The sequence below is a fragment of the Nicotiana tabacum genome, chromosome 22 (assembly GCF_000715075.1).
Source record: "Nicotiana tabacum cultivar K326 chromosome 22, ASM71507v2, whole genome shotgun sequence".
Classification (NCBI taxonomy): Eukaryota; Viridiplantae; Streptophyta; class Magnoliopsida; order Solanales; family Solanaceae; genus Nicotiana; species Nicotiana tabacum.
The window spans coordinates 51,647,119-51,669,188 of record NC_134101.1 but is presented as its reverse complement, the minus strand read 5'-3'; the positions used below and the strand labels follow the sequence as shown (position 1 = coordinate 51,669,188).

Below are 22,070 nucleotides of genomic sequence, written 5' to 3'. Positions count from 1 at the left end.
CTCTGTACCGATCCTTCAAACTCTACTAAGCTTGCTCGTGACTCGTGAGACCTATGTAACCTAGTGCTCTGATACCAACTGTCACCCCGAAATTCCTACCTTCGGGACCGTGATGGCACCTAACATTTCACTTGCTAGGCAAACCAACGTTAGAATATAATTAGCCATTTTAATAAAATTTTAAATTTATTAATAATAAGGAAAGAAATGCGAAATTAAAGTCTGAAATAAAGTGAGTAATCCATAATAATTGCGATATCTAAATACCATCCCAGAACTGGAGTCATAAGTGCACGAGCTTCTAGAATAATACAATTAAAGGTCTGAATAAAATTCAAACTGTTTGAAATATAATACACAACTGAGATAAGATAGAAGGGGACTTCATAACTACGAACGTTGTGCAGTTATACCTCAAATCTCCACTGGTAGCTGTATCCAAGCAAATCTACTGTACGCCACTGGGACCAACTTCGAAATCTGCACAAGAAATGCAGAGTGCAGTATCAGTACAACCGACCCCATGTACTGGTAAGTGCCGAACCTAACCTCGACAAAGTAGTGACGAGGATATGACAAGACACGTACATAAACAACCTGTACAAGTACATACAAATATGAAGTAACAATAATACAATAAATAACAATTTATAAATTGGGAGGGAACATGCGAAGGGGAAAGATATAATAATTCCAGCAGGAGATGTATCACTTAGCAGTCAATTAATTCATCAACAAATAAAATGAGCAAATGATAATATGAAAATGGCACGGCACCACCCTTCGTGCTTTTACTCTCATTTGGCACGGCACCACCCTTCATGCTTTTACACTCTCTGAAAATGACACAGCATCGCCCTTCGTGCTTTTACACTCACAAATGGTACGACAACACCCTTCGTGCTTTTACACTCTTCCTTACCATGAAAATAATAATATAAATTTGGAAGAGTATTTAAATACGGGGATATACACTTATCAATCAATTCAATACCAAAATACCGACTTCACCTTCCAAAATATTCAACAATAATTAAATGAATAATAATTTCACGAATAATAATCAATAATAAACTTAAGCAGGAATATCTTAATTAAATAGATAATTATTCACAATAAATAAATTCTACTCGCATGCTTTGACTCAACCACAATGCATAAGTACTCGTCACCTCACATATACGTTGTACCCGCACATTAAATCATGTAGCAAATAGACAAATAAGTCTTACTCCCTCGAGTCAAGGTTAACCACGACACTTACCTCGCTTGCAACCAAATTCAAGAATCCAATAAACCTTTGCCTCGCGAATTAGTGTCCGAAATCCTCAAATTTAGTCATAAACAATTCAATATACTCAATACAAATCGTAGGAATTAATTCCATATGAATTTGCTAATTTTTCGAATTAAAATCCAAATTTCATCTCATAAATCAACAGTGGGGCCCACGTCTCGAATCTCGAAAAAACTTACGATATCCGAACACCCGTTCTGAGACGAGTCCAACCATACAAAAATTACCAAATTCCGATGTCAAATGGACCTTCAAATCTTAATTTTTTATTTTTGAAAGGTTTTACAAAAATTCCAATTTCTTCCATCTAAATCTGAAATAAATAATGAAAATAGACATAGATTTATAAATATATAATCATTCTTAGTTATAGAACACTTACCCAATTCAAAGTCGTGAAAAATCCCCTTGGAATCGCCTAAATCCGAGACTTAAAACTCAAAAATGAGTAAAAATGGCTAACTTCCGATTTTATGGGTAGTGTCCAGACCTTTCCGCATCTGCGAACGCTTGACCGCATTTGCGGTTTTCAGTTTTACTGAAATGGGGCCGCTTCTGAGGACAAGAAGTCGCTTCAGCGGCTTCGCAGATGCGGCAAAAGTTCTGTACCTGCGCACACTGCCCAACCCCTTCCCTTTCGCTTCTGCGACCTCATCGTCGCTTCTGCGACATCGCACCTGCGAGTCTATTTCCGCAGGTGCGAAAATACCAGAACTAGCAGCCTTCAACAATGCAATATGTAACGAAATTGATCTGAACCTCGTCCGAAATTTACTCGAGGCCCCCGGAACCTCAACCAAATATACCAACAAGTCCTTAAACATAACACAGACTTACTCGGGGTCTCAAATCACATCAAATAACATCAAAATTATAATTCACACCTCAATTCGAACTTTTGAGTTTCAAACTTTTCAATTTACAAAACTTGTGCCGAAACATGTTAAATGAACCTGGAATAACTTCAAATTTGGCACACAAGTCATAAATGACATAACGAAACTATTCAAATTTTTCGGAATTGGATTTCGACCCCGATATCAAAAAGTCAAATCCGTGGTCAAACTTTGGAAATCTTTAACCTTTAAATTTTTAGTTTCCGTTAAATTGCCATAACTTAAGCTAGGGACCTCTAAATTAAATTTTGGGCATATGCCCAAGTCCCAAATCACGATACAGACTTATCGGAACTGTCAAAATACTGATCCGAGTCCATTTGCTCAAAATGTTGACCAAAGACAATACAGTTGAGTTTTAAGGCTCTATTTCACATTTTAATCCATTTTTCACACAAAAGCTTTCCTGAAAATTATACGAACTGTGCGCGCAAGTCGAGGAATGATGAATAGTATTTTTCGAGGTCTTAGAATACAGAATTAATTAATAAATTTAAAGATGACCTTTTGGGTCATCGCACTAACACTTGACAAATCCTGGATTGTAGACTGGTCTGGCGTAGTCACCCAATGCTCTACCAAGACTTAGTACCACATTCTCGAACTGGTCTTCAATCAAGGGTCGATTTAGATTGAATCTTCGACCCATATTGTCTTCGACAGTTTCCTCAACAGCTCTATGGGCTATCTCAGCAGCTATCCTTGCAGCTGCCTCTACCTCATTGTCATCATTATTAACCATATGTTCTTTGTTTGAAGGTTGCTCCAAGAACCTTACAGTAAACTCTTTATCCTTCCTCAGTTGTCGCAGGTATTTTTTCAATTCCGGGTTGTAGGGTGTTACTTCTTTACAAGAAGATCGTGTCATTCACTACGGACCTAACCTGTTGCCCTGCACACGAAGGAGAAACCCGTGAAGAACAAAATAAAAGTAATAAATAAATAAATAAATTTCTGAATTAGCACTACAAACTATTCCAAACACTATTGGTTGCCAATTCCCGGTAACGGCGCCAAAATTTGACGAGTGCAAAACACACACTTAAATTGTGCTCGCTATTCATAGATAGTATAGTATAATATTGTGTCCACAAGGATTTGATTTAAATAGTATTCTCGTAGTTTCTAGCTTGATTGCTAATCAGAAGGATTAACAGTTGAGAATTATGTGATTAAAAACTAAAATTAACTAAGAATCTAGAGCTAATTGACTATGATAATCGCAACAAAAGTAAGCAAGGAAGATATCAATGAAAGAAAATAGGGGTTGATTGGATAGGTGAAAGATAGTTGTCTGGGATTAACTCTAGTTAATTCACTCCTAATGTTCAAATGAGTTTCTCGAATTCACTTAATTATTAGTTTAAATGTTCGTAGAAACTCTTCTCTTGATTAAGTCTCAACCTCACAATATGGACTAATTTAACATCGGTGAAGATATGCAAGAATTCGTAATGGATTGGTTTTTAGGAGAACCTCTTTCGGTTATCCTCCTAACTAGGTTTAATCAATTATTCAACTAGCCTCTTTTGATTACTAAGAAAAATTAATAAACTCAACTAACAAGATAATGCAAAAATATCACAAGTTATGCCTCTCTCAATTACAAGAACAAATGAATATAGATACAACAATTAAATCTTCCAAAAACGATTCAAATACATAAAAATAGAGTTATAATCAATAAATAATCATCAATACACCAAGTCCATCAAAACTCCAAAAGGATCTACTCCATAGACATGGAGAAGTTCTTCGCAAATGTAATTAAAGTATAGGAAAAGATAGATTCAATCCAAACCCGGATCTTGAGTGAGGAAGGAATGGTGAAATCCTTGTATTTGTGTTCTTCTAACTCCTCCTTTGGTATCTTAGCCTCCTTAGGTCGAATTCTATTCAAAAGTCCCGAAAATGGTATTTTCCTGTGTATTTAAGCCATCCCACAATAAACTCCGGATGAAACTACCCTTTTTAGCGAAATTGGGAAGTCACTCTAACATTTTTGAGTTACCGCGCCGCCCCATGCCGCGCACATGTAGTAAATTCCAGAACGTGCCAAAATATAATTTTCTGGCCACTTTTTGCACTAGCGCCCTACGCCCCCGCGGGGCGGTAGTGCAAATTGTGGCAAAAATGAGTTTTTCAAATTTTTGACATCTAGACTTAGTTTTCAACCACCGAACGTGATCCCGACTTAATTGCTTGGGCTTCTACTCAGACTTCAAAGCTCCAACACTATAAAAAAGATGGGTAAATTGTGGAGGTTTATTTGCGGAGGGTATAAGTAACCTTCGCAATTTGCATAATTTTGCGGCAATATATTAGACCCCACAAAATTATACAATTTACGGGGTCTAAAATATCCGCAACCTTAAAATAATAGCGGGTCATTTATTTCACACTCCCTCCATTTTTTCCCCAATCTTTTTCGCCCTATAAACTTTCACCTTACAACAACAAAATACTCCTTTACTTCTTCTTCTTAATTGAAGTTCTCCGCTTAATGGTTTTACACCTCTATTAATCAAAGTTCTCCGCTTCTTCTTCTTCTAACTTCTCTTTTCCTCTTCAATCGCCACCCTTTTACACCTCCCAGGTTGAATTTTTCTCTTTCTTTCCTTATTTCCCCTCATGGGTTTTCTGTTAATTTTGAATTATTGTGTGTATTTTGGTCGATCTGTATGATTAAATGGTGTTTGATATCGAATTTTTGTGTGTATTAAATGGTCGATCTGTATGAATTTTTGTGCATTTTTTCCTTGCTTTCTTTGTGCTTTTGGGTTTAATGGTCGATCTCTTTGCAGGAATTTTTGTGTGCTTTTATTTTTTTGTAGGCCTTAATGGTCTATCAGTATGAATATTTTTTTGCCTCTTTTCCTCTGCATTGTATATTTGCTGTTGTGACTCTGACCTTGAACAAACTTAGAATTCCAATTCCACTGCTTCTCTCATTTTCCTTTTCTCATTAGTATATTTTGGTACAATACTCAACTTGGAAGGATTTTGTCATTTTTGTCCATTCTCAGCCATTATTCTTGCCATTGATTCAAACCCATTTTTTCCGGCCATCTTTGAACAAGTACTTTTATTTATAAATTTTTTTCTACAAAAATGTTTATAATGGTAAAACTTAGCTAGACTTGTTTGGAAGACTTTGAACAATTTGTTTGCTAGAGTGTCATGGCATTCACTGCTTTTGTTTTTGGTCGTTGAAGAGAGAGGTCGACGTCGCCGGAGAAACTCTGCCGCCGACGAAATCGAATCTTGCCTTCTTGGAAACAACGTTCAATGGAAACCATTTTCTTTGTCAAAGTAAAATATTCACAAGGTTGAATCACTGGAACTAATTTAACAATATATATATATATATATATATATATATATATATATATATATATATATATATATATATATATATATATTTTTCATTGAATTAAACTATTCTGACTTATATATATGAAATCTAAAAAATTTAACATTATCTATTTTTTTTTCTTTAATTAAACTATTCTGACTTATTTTTGTTTTCATACATACGTGGCTGAGACAGGGAGAAAGTCTGGACGAGCACAACTTTATCTTGCTACACATACGAAAAAAGATGGATCATATGTAAATGAGGAGGCAAAAAAAATGTGTAAGTTACATTCATGATTGTTTCTGTTAATGGGCATCCTCTTTGTGCCAAATTATTTGTTAAGAAAAGGGATCTTTGGTTGGAAACCTTTCTTCTGCATGTTTACTGAAGAAGGGGAAAAGTGAAAGAAGTTTTGACATGAAAATTTTTGCTGCATTGAAAGTTGCATATCTGGAATATTAGCATGGCACGCTGGCTCCATTGTTTTCAACAATCTTTACAAGACTTGTGGTTAGAATTGTGAGTAATACTCCAAGCAATACTTTCAGAGAGACAAATCTTCGTCTTGGTGATATTAGAATTGTGAGTAATAATGTTGGATGTTCTTCTTCTGGATGCCAAGAGAAGTACAATCAATTGATGAATACTCTCAAAGCATACATGATAATGAAGGAAGGGTCAATACCAGAACAATTTGCTGGGATCTTTGCTTCTCCTCCTATAACGGTAAATGCTAAGTTCTTTTATTTTTGGTGTATTGTGCAATTTTATTTTTCATACATGTTATTTGGAGTAAAATTTAGATATGGAACTTGCTGAATCTCTTTTAAAATCCTCTTCATCTTCATCTTAATTTCATGGATGATTGTCTAGTTTCTTTAGCTAAGTTGTGCTGACATGGGGCAAGCTATTCTTCTCTCCAAGGTCGTCCCTTCCATAAAGCAAGTAAAGCAACCGCTTTAGGCTCCACATTTGTGGAGGCCCCATTTTATGTTACATCTAATAGACTATGTATAAGTTTCAAAAAAGGTTCTGTGGAAAAAAGTTTATGTATAAGTTTAAAAAAGAGTTCTGTAAAGTAAAATTTTTTGATTTCTTCCTTTAACAAATATAGAGAAGAAGGATTTGCAACTGCTATAATTTCTACCAAGGAAATTGCACTTGAAATGAATATCGAACCTGAATTTCGTAAGAAACGTGTGATATATAGAAAGTAATAATTTGATGTGAATGTTGATAATGAAATCTCAAAATTTTCGAAGAGTTCTTTAGAGTTGATTACTTTTATACATAATAGACAAGGCTACTTTTTTAATTCAAAATAGATTTGAACAATTCGAAACATATGAAAATATTTTTGGTTTTCTATTCGGCAGTAAAAACTAAGATCACTAGATGTTGAAAATTTTAAAAAATATTGCCTTAATCTTGAATGTTCCTTAAAGCATAATAATGAATTCGATATTGATGGTTTAGATTTATTTTCTGAATTAAAAGTATTAAGAAAAATAGTACAATTAGAAGATAATAGTTTAATTGATACACTTAGTCAAATAAAAAGATTAATTTTTTTTTCAAATGCCTAAATTGCTTATGGAATAATGTTCATAACTCATGTTACCGTTGCTGCGGCAGAAAGAAGTTTTCAAAATTAAAATTGATAAAATCTTACCTAAGAACAACAATGTCACAACTCACAAGAAAGGTTAAATGGATTAGCTATATTTTCAATTGAGAAATACTTATTAGGAGTTATTGATTATAAGAAAATTATTAATAATTTTGTATCTAAGAAAAGCTAAATAAATAGACTTCAAATAAATAATAAAAAAAAAATAAAAAGTTAAGCTCCTCATAAAAGTTTGGCTTTAGGCCACAAAATTCGCCAGACCGCCCCTGCTTCTCTCGTACTATTTGTGTTTTAGTATTGTGTTTAATGCATTTTCGATTTGATTTGATCGTTCTACTTATTTATTCTGCTGATCTATTCTTGACGTGATGAAAGCTGCTACAGTTTTGCACATACCTTTTGAGTTAGCTCTTGAATTTCATCCTTTAATATTTGCTCCTATAAAGCCAGAACATGTTTAGTTCCTACTAGTATTTTACAGTTCCAATAATATTAATTAGATAGTATCAGGTTGGTTGCTGAACTTTTTCATGTAGATGCCCCTTAAGCTCATTTCCAGTTGATTCTCCAGATTTGTTAGGTCTTTGATACCCAAACCACAAAGTTCCTCTCCCATTAATTGCATGTTCTATCACATGGTGAGAAAATTGCCTATTGAGTAATACTTACTTGTCAATATAGATACTGAGAGAATGCTCTGAATGGATTTGAAATCAATGTCATTCATTTTGTTTCCTAAGTAGTGGGTGGTAGTAGCAGTATTGTATCACTGCTTCTTGGTTCTGTGGCACGGTAGTGTTGTATCACTTATTAAACAAATGCTTTATTCTCTTTGTATTTGTGTTGCATACCGTCTACCTTTTAGACTAGAGGCTTCGTACCTTGTCCCGTTTCATTCTTTTTTGTTGATTTAAATAGTCAACGTATATTTTATCTCAATGACTTATTTTCTAATACTTCTCTTAATAGTTGTATTTTTTTTTACTTTTTGCTGTAGCCAAGTGATACAGCCAGTGGACCCATTTCACCGACGGATGCAAGAAGATCTCCTGGCGCTAATAATCCCAGTGACAGCCATTGAGATTCATTTTAATTGAAGTGGGTGTATTAGGACAATATAATAGCTGACTAATATAGACAGTTAACTATGTTCTAATTTAGCTTGATGACATATGATACTACTCTGTCATCGTATTTTTCACGATTAATGAAATATTGATGTTTCTTAATTTTAATATTTTGGTTTAAGCATAAATATTTCAATTGATATTTGGGAAAGAGTATGGCAAATTGATGATAAAAAATCAATTCTATAATATATTTAAAAATAGATGGGGATAAACCCCCTAAAGAGAAATTGAACAGATCCTGATGGTGTACACATAAGAAATTGCGGGGGTTTACAACCCCTACACTCAAAAAAAAATTAAATTTTAAAAATAAAAATCTATTTTCGCGCATGAAATTGTGGAGGTTAAAATTGTAATTTGCGGAGGTTAGAAACCTCCGCTATTTGCTGTCATGGTAGTTCGGGAAATCCCAGCATTTATCTGCCGCAAATTAATAGTGGTGATGTTTACTACAGGGGCATGCTCAACCGCCGTGACATCAAATAGCGGAGGTTTCTAACCTCCGCAAACTGTAATTTTAACCTCCGTAATTTACCCATTTTTTTGTAGTGCAAATAGCTCGAATTAGCTCCACAACATCTACATAACTCGGAATCACTCCTACAAGGCATAAAATATACAATAAGTGCAAAAACACTACCAGTTAAAGCTCAACACAGGTAAAGTACAGTGAATTAGAGTATAATAAGCGACTAAAATACAGGATTATAGCCTACCATCAACCGTCATCACTGACCGGAAAGCCCCAGGTTTGGCGTCAAGGGACTTGGTGAAAGCATACCGGGAATCGGGGTTGCGTGAAATTATCTCTTCTACCAACGGGAAGGTTCCGTCGTCAGCGGTGGCAGGAATACCCTCCTCATGGAGAGGATATGCCACTGCCAAGGGTGGGACATAACTCCCCTCACCGGAATCAGAAGGAATGTTAGACATCATTTTCAATAAGAGAATGGGGTTTCGAAAGAAGAAGACGAACGAAGGACATGCTAAGCCTAAGAAATATAAGAAAAGGAGTGATCGGCAAAGTGAATTAAGCAAGCTGGTGATAGCGGAGAAGAAGGAGTTTGAAATGTTCCAAAATCAGAAAAGCTTCCCCTATTTATAAGTTTGGAAGGCACCCGAATCGAAACTGTATGGGACATAATTAGCACGAAACTCGAAACGATAGAGCCAATCAAGAGCCCACCTGAATCGATGCAATGCATCGACAAATGGCGTCATTATGACGCACAGGGCCATGACATCACTTCTATTCATGGCCTAGATAACTCCAAATAATCTCCCGGGCAGTTTGATAAATTCAAAAATATGCGGACCACAAAGAGCCACGTAGTCCCATCTCCACAACCACGACCCCTGCCAACTATGCACGACATTATCCGCTCATCGACCTCATACGGGGGCACGATCTCAATAAGTGGCGGGACTAACTGTATGGGTCAAAATTCGCCCTTATAATATTTGAGGCAAGATAATACTCCCTCCGTTTCAATTTATGTGAACCTATTTATGGGTTCACATAAATTGAAACGGAGGGAGTACTAAAACTTAACACAGACCGTTGGTCGAGATGGGTCAAGAAGCAACAAAGTCCTGGCTAAAGTGTCGACATGAATCGTGGTTGAGATGTCGACGAGAGCCTTAGTCGAGATGTCGAGGTTGAATATCGTTGATAAGAGTTGTAACGGCTAATTTGTTAGGATAGGGTAGTAAAAGAGAATAGTCTAGTGGATATTCTCTGTACTTGTACGATTAGAGTTTCTTAGGAAAATATCCCATATATATAGAAAAAAGAGACAATGATAGGGGCATGTGACATTCATTTGTAAAAACACACTTTAACAAAAAGATTCTCTCTCTCTTGCTAAGATACAAACACTGCATTTTCACTAAGATTCTTGCTTATATTTTTCCATACTTTTCCACCAGATCCGAGAATAACTCGAATATTCAAGGATTTGTCTGTCATTCATCATTTTCAGGAGGAACATCCATCTATTTTATCCTTTATTGGTGAATCGTTCATCCTATTTACTTAAATGTCATTTATTGATATTTATTGCTATTGAATGCTACATTCTTGTTCATGCTTTTTAGAACAGTTATTGCATGATGTCATTACTATCTGACCGAACCCATCTATTATTTATTGCATCCTTGAAAGTTTCATTTAGAAAGATTATTGTTAACTAAGTTTAACCCCTAATTACATAAAATTAATTATTTTAACCAAGATACATATTTTTTTTGTCAAACAGTAGTTACCTAATGCACTTGAAACCTTTGCTACTTATTTGTAGCAGCAGTTTTAACAATACAACTTGGTTTCCTATCGAAATTCGGAAGCAATCTCTGCTGTAAGTTGAGCAAGAGCAATGCTACAGAGCCAAATTCAGCTTATTATTTAAACCGCCAAAAGGAAAATCTTGACAAGTAGTTTAAATCATGTTAGCTGGGATGGTTTTCCAATAGGTACTACCTTTTAATTTAGCAAGTTTAAGGAGTCGCATATATATTCAGCCTTTTTAAACCTTCACATGATTATAATGAAGTCAATCTTAACTATATGAGAATCTTGGTATGTTACTTGTTGAAGGATTTGTTCAATACGTTCTTAGTCCAAATCGACCAAGGTATTGCCTTTCAATTTTCCTAAACCATACACTTGTTAATAAATATTAAAGCTCTTTAGTTTTGATCAAGTATCATAGAAGAAACTCTATAGCTCAAAAATATTAAAAAAGAAGGATTCACCGTTCACGTCACTATTTCTTGAAGTTCTTGTAGTAGGCTTGATAACTAAAAATAAAAATAGTGTAACAGTGAGTTTTGAAGACAAGAGAGCTGGTTGTTGCCTACTTCTATGCTGTGTTTGGTTTGGTTGCAAAGGCGGATCGAGCCTATTAATCAGTATATTCAGTATTTTTATCGAAGAACACATTATGCGTGTAACATCAGTAGCATTTTAACAAATAGTACTAAATTTTAAGCTCGTAATTTTAAAATTTCAATGAGTGTAAAAGTTAGAGACTATAAGTTTGAACATGTCAATTTTAATTCCTAGTCTGGGTCCCACTGTTTAATTAGTTTTGTTAAAAATAAGCAAGTACTATAATTATTTTAAGCCGTGCGCCGGGCCGCCGGCCATCATGATTGTTCTCTCTTAGCCATCATTGTTCGCACCTCTTCCTACGCTTTTTGCTTTCTCTTCATTTTATTTTATCAATATAGATTACTTTCCGGTTTGGTTTTGTACTTGTTATTTGTATACAATCATGTTAATGAGATTAAATAATTAACTAATTAAATCTAAATTAATTTTAAGAAGGTTTTTAATTTTCATTTGATAATAACTCTTATTATTTTACAGCAAAGGAGTGGGGTGTAATTATTTTCCCAAACTTCTAAACATACACTTTTTAGTCCTTTACAAAGTAGCAAAAGCTGGAAATTCCACTATAACTCACATGGACGGCTTATTGAAAAACATTCTATTTTAGATTCTACCATTTTCCATAATATTCTAGTCGTTAGGAAGTTTCCAAAGTTCCATAATACCCCTAAATTGTCTATTAGTTCTGTCAAAATTCTCTATAACAACCTCATTTGTTCTTAATATTTTTAAATGTTATAGTTAAATATTGTTATAGATAACATTATAACATAACATAAAAATTAATTTCGCAAAAACTTGGCTTTTATAGTGAAATGTTGTTACATTATAATGTTGTTAGAGACAGGTGTAACCCTCATCCAATAAACCCCAAAAATCAAAAGGGTTAAATCCGTCATTTCAGTTCTGTCTATTTAATCACGCTTCCACGCTCCCTCCTTTTTTTCCTTCCTTTTTGTGTGTCTCTCTCTCTCACACACACACACACACTTGACTCTGTTTATGCACACATAAAAATTGTTTCCGTTTCTCCTCTGAATTAACTTCAATGATTCAATGGTGCTTTTGGAAATTGGACCACTCTATTTGATAGCTACACGCCTATACTAAGGAATTCTCGTTCCATCAACTTTTGTCCCGTTTACTATTTGCGCAGTTTTTTGTGCAATTATAGATGATTGTGGAGACGGTGTTGGAGTTTCTCTTGCCGTCATGGTGGGAGGTGCAAGTCACCGTCTTCGCCGCGGCGTTCATTGTTCTCTCTTGCTGGTTCTTCACCCTCGACGGAGATGACATAGTTGATTATCGCACTCGGGTTGACGGTTCTGGTATTGTCAGTAGCGTCACTAAAGTGGAGGATGATCCAGCATATAGAGTAAGTGGGTTCGAAGTAAGTAGAATATACTCCCAATTTATATACACATACATTTTCCTTTCACTAATTCAAAGGAGTTTAAGATATACACAATGTCATTATAAGGAATTTTACACCGTCAGACCACCTTTACCTGTTGTAACAGTTAACCTGTCTATAAATCACACATTTTAAGAATGCTTACCTATAGAAATCCTTCGGGTGGTGTGGTTGACGTAAACACATTTTGAAACTATGTCAAAGTCATCTTCCCGCATTCCTATCCTGTTGTAAACTAAAATGAAATTTGAGTTAGTTAAAGCGAGCATTAGATCTTGTCACTGTGACGAAATTTTATTCCAAATAGTAAGAGTCCTTGAGAGTTTAGAAGATGAAGTAGAGATCACTGGCCTAGCTTTTTCTAATAATGAGTGATGATATTCACTTAAGTAGTAGATAAGTATTATACTTATTTATATTTGCTTTAGTTTTAACTTGCATCTATAATTGGGGCAACTTCCGGACCTAACTCTAGATATTGTTATAAGAAATTAATCAGGTGTTGGGTTGTTTCTTAAAAATCATGTGTGCTTCGTCGAATTTATGATAAGCTGAAATTTGATTTTGCAGAGTCCAATTATCATCTATCCAAGCTGAAATGATCCCCTAGTTGAAAATTTATAAACTTATTTTTCATTTTCATCATGTGATTTTCCACTTGTTTGACGTACAGTTGTGCACTTATTTTGTAGATGTGCCAGTTAAAAGGAGATGCTCAAACTAATTCTGCATATATAATCAAGGTAACTTTGTACTTTATATTCATGCACTTATTATAACTCTTATCTCTAGATTTGATGCATTATAGTATTTCTATTAGTTGAAATGCTTATAGCATTAAAATATTCATGTGATGGCCATATCTTATTGCTGACTACTTGTATTTTGTCTATGTTTCAGGTTGAATTGTTGGCTGCTAAAAATCTTATTGCTGCTAATTTAAATGGGACTTCAGATCCATATGCAATCATCACTTGTGGGAAACAAAAGAGATTTAGGTGATTACGTCTATTTTTGTTATCCTATGATCTTGGCATTGTGGTTTACCTTGTTTATGAGTAGTTATGAGTATGCTTTTCTATTATTGATGATTTTCAAACCAGCTTGCAAGTTGCATCATCAAAGATCGCATGTGTCATGATGTGCTTGCGCGAATATACATCTTTGTAATCTATGTTTGATATTCAAACATGAGTGGAAGCGCTTTGAGAACCTTCTTTTTCATGTTAGTCTCTTTCCTTTTACTATAAGTGCATGCAATTTCTAGCCTTCTACCTGATATGATTCTGCTCAGTTACTTGGGATCTTTGAGTTTTTTATCGAACATTTTTGGAATAAAGAATAATATGTACTATGAGACTTTCATAACAGTGGCGAAGTAAAATGAAATCCTTTAGATATAATATGACGGAGAAATCAGACGAACACCTTTTGATAGTTATATGGTAGGTTAGTATTAGTTTTGAGATGGTTTTTGCTCCATTACACTGTGTTGTAATAGCTGACAGTAAAGGTCAAGTGCGAGCTTACCTTTTTATGGTGATTGGTTTGTCAACAATGTGTACAATGAGGATTGGGGAGTTTCAGAAAATTGTAAAACTATCTCTTCAGCATGATTATTGCTCTTACATTGTACATTTTTCAAGTTATGCTCTTCAAAGTGTTGCAGTTCAATGGTTCCTGGTTCAAGAAATCCTATGTGGGGGGAGGAGTTCAACTTCTCTGTTGATGAGCTTCCAGTAGAGGTAAAGGTGTGCTGTTTTTGCTGTTTGATCACTTTAATATTATATTGGTTTCCCGTTTTTATTATCTTTTGTAAGAATTCTTTTACTTGATGTATGGCAGATTAATGTGACAATATATGATTGGGATATAATCTGGAAAAGTGCTGTTCTCGGTTCAGTGACTGTACCTGTTGAAAATGAAGGTCCAACTGGTGCAGAATGGCATACATTGGACAGTCCATCTGGGCAGGTATTATTGATTACCTTATCCTCTTTTCTTTGGAAAAAAAAAAGCATCATTTTTATTGTGGATGTTTTAGAGGTTGTTCTTTACAGAGTTATGGCTGTTGTCTTTTTCTTTTTCAGGTTTATCTTCATATTAAAACGTTAAAGCACAATGTCAATTTTTCAAGGTGCTCTTTTGCTCCCTTTTCTTTTAAGGCCTTGCGTTATTTTTCATTTGAATTCAACCATCTTGGGGACTAGTGTTTTATATGTGAATGCTTAATCAGCTATTTGTCCACTCATAGGTTCCTTCTTTTGGTCAAATGTACATACTCTTTCAATTCAGTTGGGGATTATGTGCTATTAGAGATGTTGTGAAAGGATTGCTTACGAATATTACGCATGATGGTGGTGATAATTAAAAAAAAAAGTTAAATGAATCTTTTATTCCCTTCCCCCATCTCGTCAAGGTTTTGCTTATGCGATGAACTACTATAAAACAATTTGTGGCTCGAGAATACAGTACAACCTTGAAACTTGAGTTTGTGCATAGTGTAAAATGCGGCACTACCAGCTTCTGGATAAGTTACTTTAAATGTTTGGTGAACTTGGTTCTATTCTGGATAGCTTCTATGGTTGTTTATCAGTGAACATTATTTTTCAGTAACACAGTTCTAGAATATATTCCCTCCGTTCACTTTTAGTTGTCAAGTATTCTAAAAATAAATTTTCGCATATCAAGACAAAAATAATTTATTTTTCTCGTTTTGCCCTTAGCATTAATTACTCATTCCAAATCATTTTCCAAATCCATTAAGACTATACACCAATTAATGTGGGTATCATGGTAAATTATGCATTTTATTTATTATTTCTTAAAGGGTGTGCAAAGTCAATAGTGGACAAGTAAAAGTGAACGGAGGGAGTAGTAATTTAGCTGCTATTAGGAGGGGGTATGCTTTCCCTCTTGTACAGCTCATGCTTTAATAGTAATGAAGGATACAGATGTAATAATACACAAGTGATGGATATTGTTTTGGTTTTGATGCTTATGATTAGGGGCGGATGTAGTATTAAAGCGACGGGTTCGATTGAACCCATAACTTTCGGCACAAAGTATAAATTTCTGTATAAAAATTCACTAAATTTGCAAAAAAAAGTAGATATGAACCCATAACTTTAAAAATATAATGGGTTCAATGCTAAAAATCTTAAATATTGAACCCATTGAGTTTAACTTCTGGATCCGCCTCTGCTTATGATAGGTGGATAGAGAGAACAATGGAGAATAGGGAAGAATTAGTAACACTTCCTCACTTAATGAGAAAAGATGGGAATGGGGGAGATAAAGAGCGAGGCATCAGCGTTGATCTTTTAATCGTCAGCTGGTAACTCTTTATTAAGATATATTTCTAGTATGGCTTTATGTAGCAATGCTTCGATGACACTTAAAAGTCAGGAAAAATAATAATTTTAAGCAACTTTACAATCATTATCCACACACTATGTAGTGTCATATGGGTCTTGTTTAGGGTCGAATTCTCTCTCTACTGTTGGAAGATTCGTGATCCATCATAGAATTATGTAATGACTTATGGTTCATCACTGTTCCTTGAAAAGATTAGTGTTCATCTTAGCTGGAAGATAATACTCTTATTCCCCCTTCATTTGGTTGTTTTAGAGGTTTGAACGGCTATGTTAATACTCGTAGAAGGATCACTTTGGATAAACAAGGACCTACTGTTGTTCATCAGAAACCTGGACCGCTGCAAACAATATTTGATCTCCCTGCAGATGAGGCAAGTGCTAAATTTTGTCTGATAAAGGACTCTTGGTTTGGAAGAATTCTTAGGTAGAAATTTTGGACTGTTGTGAGTTAGTTCTTTGCTAATCAGTGTAGTTATCTCAGGTTGTGGAACATAGTTATTCATGTGCTCTGGAAAGGTCATTCTTGTATCATGGCCGTATGTATGTTTGTACATGGCATATCTGCTTCCACTCAAACGTATTCTCAAAGCAAATGAAGGTCAGATTCCCTTTTGATTGTACCTCCCGATTTTTAACTATTTGGATCTACTTTTTATACCTCTCTATTCCTTCGGGGTAGTGGTAAGGTCTGCGTACATTTTACCCTCCCCAGACCCCACTAGTGGGATTCTATTGGGTTGTTGTTGTTGTTGTTGTTGTGGATCTACTTTTTATAAAAAAAAAATCTAAGCTAAATGCTTATGATCAATTTGTTTTCTCCATTGATTTATATCTTATTGACCGCCATGGGTTTGTTCTGGGTATTCTACATTCCGGCCAGAAGCCTAGTTCAGAATTTTGTAATATCACCCTGCCTGTGGATATCTTGAAACTTGGAGCAAGGTTTATGAGGAAAGATTGCTAATAACAGTTTTTAATGGATAAATGTTGGATAAAGGGATTTAAATCTGGATAGAGACTATTTGAATTTTTTAAATTTCTCAAGGTTATGATATATATCCTTTTCCTTCCCATTCTAAGCATAAAAAGAACTGGTAACGACTGTACCATTTTGATTTTGGCAAACAAATCTCAGTAATGCTGAAATTGGTTAGTTTATTTAACCATGCTTATAATTCTGCATTTGCAGGTAATTATTCCTTTAGCAGAAATAGATGAGGTATGGTATTCTCCCTAATATTTATGATGATCTGTTCTTTCCAAGTTGTCAATGTGCTTGGAATTAGCTGGGCCATTGCAGAAATCAGCAAGAGTGTTATTTTTCTTTTAGATAAGGAGGAGCCAGCATGCATTTGTTAATCCTGCTATTACAGTAATTCTCCGCATGGGTGCTGGCGGCCATGGGGTGCCTCCGTTAGGAAATCCTGATGGTTAGTATTTACTTAATCCTTTAACCTTATTCTTCATTTCATTAGGAAACACATTTTCTTTTGTTTTAAAAGAAATAGGAAGTTGGCTAGCTGTGAGTGAGCTTCTCCTCGCGAGGTTTCACCTTTTGATATGTTATGAGAAGATTCTATGATATCACCATTAGCACTGCTAGTGTTATCATGCAAGACTAGAAATTATACCTAAGTATTTTCTCCATCCCAAGATAAATTTCTCCTTCCACCATTGACACAAAATAATGTGTACTTCTCGGGAAACTAACTTTGAATATTTTCAAGATATGTTCCTATTTCTGCTACAGAAAGACTAACTCAACCTATTGGCCTGACATGTTTCTTCATCACTGAGAAACTACGTTCTTACAATCTTGTCAACTGAAGACTAGACATCCAATTTGGAGAGAAGGGAGGTGGTTTGTTTTGCTCATGTTAGATAGTTGAATTTGAAATTGAGATTCTGGATGTATTATGACCGATATGGTAGTCACCTAGCTTTCTCTACTTTCAGGTAGAGTAAGATATAAATTCGCATCTTTTTGGAATAGGAATCATTCGTTAAGAGCCTTGCAACGTTCAGCAGATAACTATCATGAAATGCTAGAAGCTGAGAAGAAGGTTATATTATTTTCTTTCTGTGCTTTTAGTTGGTCCTTTTTCTGATTGTTATCTGAGACAATAAGCAGTCCTGCTTATCATATATCTATAGTGAATAGTGATACAACCACCCATGAATCAAATTGAATATTTAACCTTAGCTGTCTTAAAAACATTTATGTATTCAATAAAAGAGGTATTCTGAAAGCTGAGATGTATGACATCGTTGAATGCATTAGTATTCATCACATATGGATTTCCTTCTGTCAATGAGATCTCTTGTTAATTGCACCACTGAGCATAAACAAAGGTGTTTTTTTGTGTTTATGGAACTTCCTTTTTCTAATTCTTTTTATCTAAAAAGTTGCATGGCATGGTTATCATATTTGTTTGTGCTCAAGGCAAGAACTTTCCATATGAAGATCGGTATGATTACCATCTCCAGCATTATGAAGAGCTCTCTTTTGGTAGCATACCATTTAATGTAACCACGCCGAAGCATGTCAGTGTCCTTTCCGGACACGAAAAGCAGGAAAAGGAAAGGAAACAGCAAAAAAAAGAGACTAGAATGAATGTATTGAGCTGGCATGGTCTCTCTTATTTGTTTGGGTTCCTTTGGTGCATAATGAATTCCTTAGAGCCTCCTTGAATGCACTCTATCATGGATCTATAATCTGTATATAAGTTATCCTGGACGTCTACGTTTACCAAGGGGAGCAGAAGCATGAGGCTTTTGATGTTACAAGCAACTTGACATCTCAGTATCTCGTGAAGGCTTTACATTTTTACTGGCTTCCTGTCATCTTTCTTTGCCTGTTTAGCATGCCCATAATTATTTTGCTACGAAATACAGGTTTGTCTACAAGACATCCGGTTTTGATCGTTTACTTCCAGTCTATGTTAATGGTGATATGTAATTATATTTTACCTCTGAGCTTCTTGAAGCAACATGTCCTGCAGATTGGCATTTCTTGTATTCACTGCTACAGCTAGAACATAAGAATACTGTCTTTACTTTAGCTTTAAGTTGTCTCTAACATCATTTTTACTTTTTAGATTTAAATTGTCTCTACCTTTTAGAGATTGGCTTTGCATGGCCTTCTTTTTGTTTTAAATTTCCCTCTTTTCTCTTTGTAGGAGATGGAACAGTCGGCACTGCGTGCACATAGCAGCTCCGTTAAAGGATGTAAAAAGATGGAATTAAATCAGGAAGAAAGTGTGACGAAGATTCAGAAATCTCAACCATTTATTAAAGAAGAAGTCCTCTCTAGTATATATAATGTATATAAGTCCTCTCTGGTGTACATAAAGTATATTTGATCTCTTGCTTTTTGGGACTAGAACTTCTTTCTCCATGAATTATAATACTCTTAAAAATTGCAAGGATGTTTTGCCATGCACAGCCGAGCAATTTTTTGACTTGCTATTGGCTGATGATTCAAATTTCACTAATGAATACCGTGCAGCAGGGAAAGATTTCAATCTCAATGTAAGCCCCATATTCCATTTAATGTAGAAAATGTTTATGGCTTGTGCTTCTTTATGCATTTCTGGTTTGGACCTTAAGTTCTGGATACACTCTTGAGGTTCTTTTTATATCTTCTTTAATATCCTCTTTTTTATTTGTGGGTGTGTGAGGAGGTTTGATTAGTGCGTGTGACTCACATTTTTATTTTGATAAGTAAGATATGTCTCACCCGAAATGCATCTTTTGGGGCATGGACCTGGTCAAAAGTAGTAGTAACTTAGCAAAAATTGACTGTCAAGTGAAAACAGGAAAAGCCCAAAAAGAGGTTGTACCTCCTGTTCCCAAAAGAGAGAGAGAGAGAGAGAGAGAGAGAGAGAGAGAGAGAGAGAGAGAGAGAGAGAGAGAGAGAGAGAGCGGTTGCACCTCCTGTGGTGCAGTTTCTTCTTCGTACCTCTTTACAATCGAAAATAAAAAATAGGCGGAAAGAAGTGAACTTGATCAAGGTAATAAGTATTTATATGTGTATGTGCATGAAGTCTAGTGTAGTGTGGATTTGCCCACACCTCTTGAACTTCAGTTGCTTTTGCTTGAGTAAAATATTGAATGTAATTCTTTTCCGTAGATGGGTCAATGGAATTCTGCTGATGAGTATGATGGTCAAGTCAGAGAAATTACATTCAGAACCGTGTGTAACAGCCCTATGTGCCCTCCAGATACAGCAGTGACAGAGTATCAGCATGCTGTTTTATCACTGGATAAAAAAACTCTTGTAATTATCTTATCTCACATTCAATGTTGTATGTTTGGTCATGTTTATGCTTACCATTTTCGTATCTTCCCTTAGGTATTTGAGACTGTGCAGCAGGCCCATGATGTGCCGTTTGGGTCATGCTTTGAGGTACTAGTGACTCTGCGTGTCAGGCCATGATCTTATCCCAGTACAATTTGGTGGAATTTTTTATACATAATTCCATTGTTTAGTTCCATCTCTTACCTCCTATAGACTAGAGAACTGCTCTTTATTTATCTTAATCCCTGATTAGATTTTCTATTCCATCAGGTTCACTGTAGGTGGTCTTTAGAAACAACTTCTGAATCATCCTGCACTTTGGACATAAAAGCCGGTAAGTTCTTCTATCCTGCTTTCTTACTCTGCTGTAAGTGTACAAGCCACTATCCACTGATCACCTTTGCTTGTCGAAATTAATCCACTTGCCCTGATCTCTTCTCATTTGATGGGTTAACAAACCACTTAAACGTATCTTTGGAGTATCTTTTAACAAATCATTTTGCTTATCATCTCTTATACTTTTAGGCAAAACATCTGTCACCCTAATGTTGCACTCTCACCCTATGTTGCGGGGACTCTCCAAAATGCTGCCGCACCTGTGTCAGATCCTCCAAAAATACACTACTTTTGGAGGATCCGACACGCACCAGACGTCATTTTCGGAGTGTCCGAACAACATAGCTCTCACCAGACTCTTACAGAGAATTGATACCCTTGTCATTCATCACACTTGGATTTGATTAGATAGGAAACTATTTTTCTGGTGCAATGTTGAGTTCAGGGCTTATGAATGCTTTCACAGATGTTGTGCTTGACCAAGTTTCTCCTTCCAAGATTGTTTGATCTAACTAGCTGTTAGATTCTTTCTTTGAAACCCTAGAGATATCATATTTATGTTTTCCTTTGGACAGCTACCAACTGAATCTCCAGCACTTGACACTGTCATCTTTTTTCCTCTTTATTCTATTTTTCTGGTGAGTGGCAAGCATGATACAGTTGAATGCAAATCGGAGCTGCCTATTGAACATTGGATTTTCTTGACCTAAGTTTCTATACTTGAATGATCCTGAAGATTAGTAGTTCAAAAGTCAAAATTTGTACATCCTTAAGAGTGCAGCTGTGATGCGAAGTTAAACTAACTTCAACAATTTCAACAGGTGCACATTTCAAGAAATGGTGCATTATGCAGTCTAAAATTAAGTCAGGATCTATTAACGAGGTATTATTTAGCCTCTGTTAGTTATTCTGTCCATTCGTTTTATTAACTGAGTGGTTAATTTCCTTGGACTTAATGTGATGACTTTTCCCCCCTTACACTCTTCAATTACTTATGCAGTACAAGAAAGAGATAGCAACAATGTTGGAGGTGGCTCGTTCATTTGTTAAACCAAGAGTATCAGTGAGTGAAATAGAAAGTGCCAAACCAAGAGTGTCAGTGAGTGAAATAGAAAATGTCATCTCCACAACACAATCCTTGTATCAACATTGTAACTTATCTCCACCAAGGAGATCCAATGTCCGTCTTTGTAATACGTGAAGATGCAACTTTTTATCTAATGGAAAACTATTTTATGTGATATCTGCAGATCTTCTTTTCCAAAGCTGCTCTCTTCAACGGGAAAGATCAGGGCAAATTTTTTTATTGTTACAGGCTTAGCAACTTAACTTTCATCTCCTATAAACTATTTTAAGGCCCCAAAATTTTAGACAGTTGGCGAGCATGTCCTATGAATTTCAAAAGGGTAAGTTACGTTATAGTGAGGGGGTAAATTATC

General features: G+C 35.4%; 1 protein-coding gene across 5 annotated transcripts; it reads left to right on the top strand.

Annotated features, from left to right (window-relative positions):
• The first annotated feature begins 12,152 nt into the window (after positions 1–12,152).
• On the top strand, positions 12,153–21,872 carry LOC107825050 (BAG-associated GRAM protein 1-like). Of its 5 annotated transcripts, none has more exons than XM_016651883.2 (18): positions 12,153–12,579; positions 13,311–13,361; positions 13,519–13,616; positions 14,288–14,369; positions 14,464–14,592; positions 14,709–14,755; positions 16,249–16,366; positions 16,477–16,593; positions 17,185–17,214; positions 17,326–17,425; positions 17,952–18,058; positions 19,175–19,318; positions 19,422–19,526; positions 20,128–20,274; positions 20,350–20,403; positions 20,566–20,629; positions 21,453–21,514; positions 21,632–21,872. In XM_016651883.2, the coding sequence occupies exons 1-18, from the start codon at positions 12,379–12,381 to the stop codon at positions 21,830–21,832; spliced, it is 1,857 nt and encodes a 618-aa protein (XP_016507369.1). In that variant the 5' UTR covers positions 12,153–12,378; the 3' UTR covers positions 21,833–21,872. The 5 variants fall into 5 exon arrangements, with proteins under 5 accessions (XP_016507369.1, XP_016507368.1, XP_016507367.1 ...); XM_016651882.2 differs by having other exon boundaries at positions 12,153–12,594; positions 14,288–14,363; XM_016651881.2 differs by having other exon boundaries at positions 12,153–12,594.
• Positions 21,873–22,070: the final 198 nt, after the last annotated feature.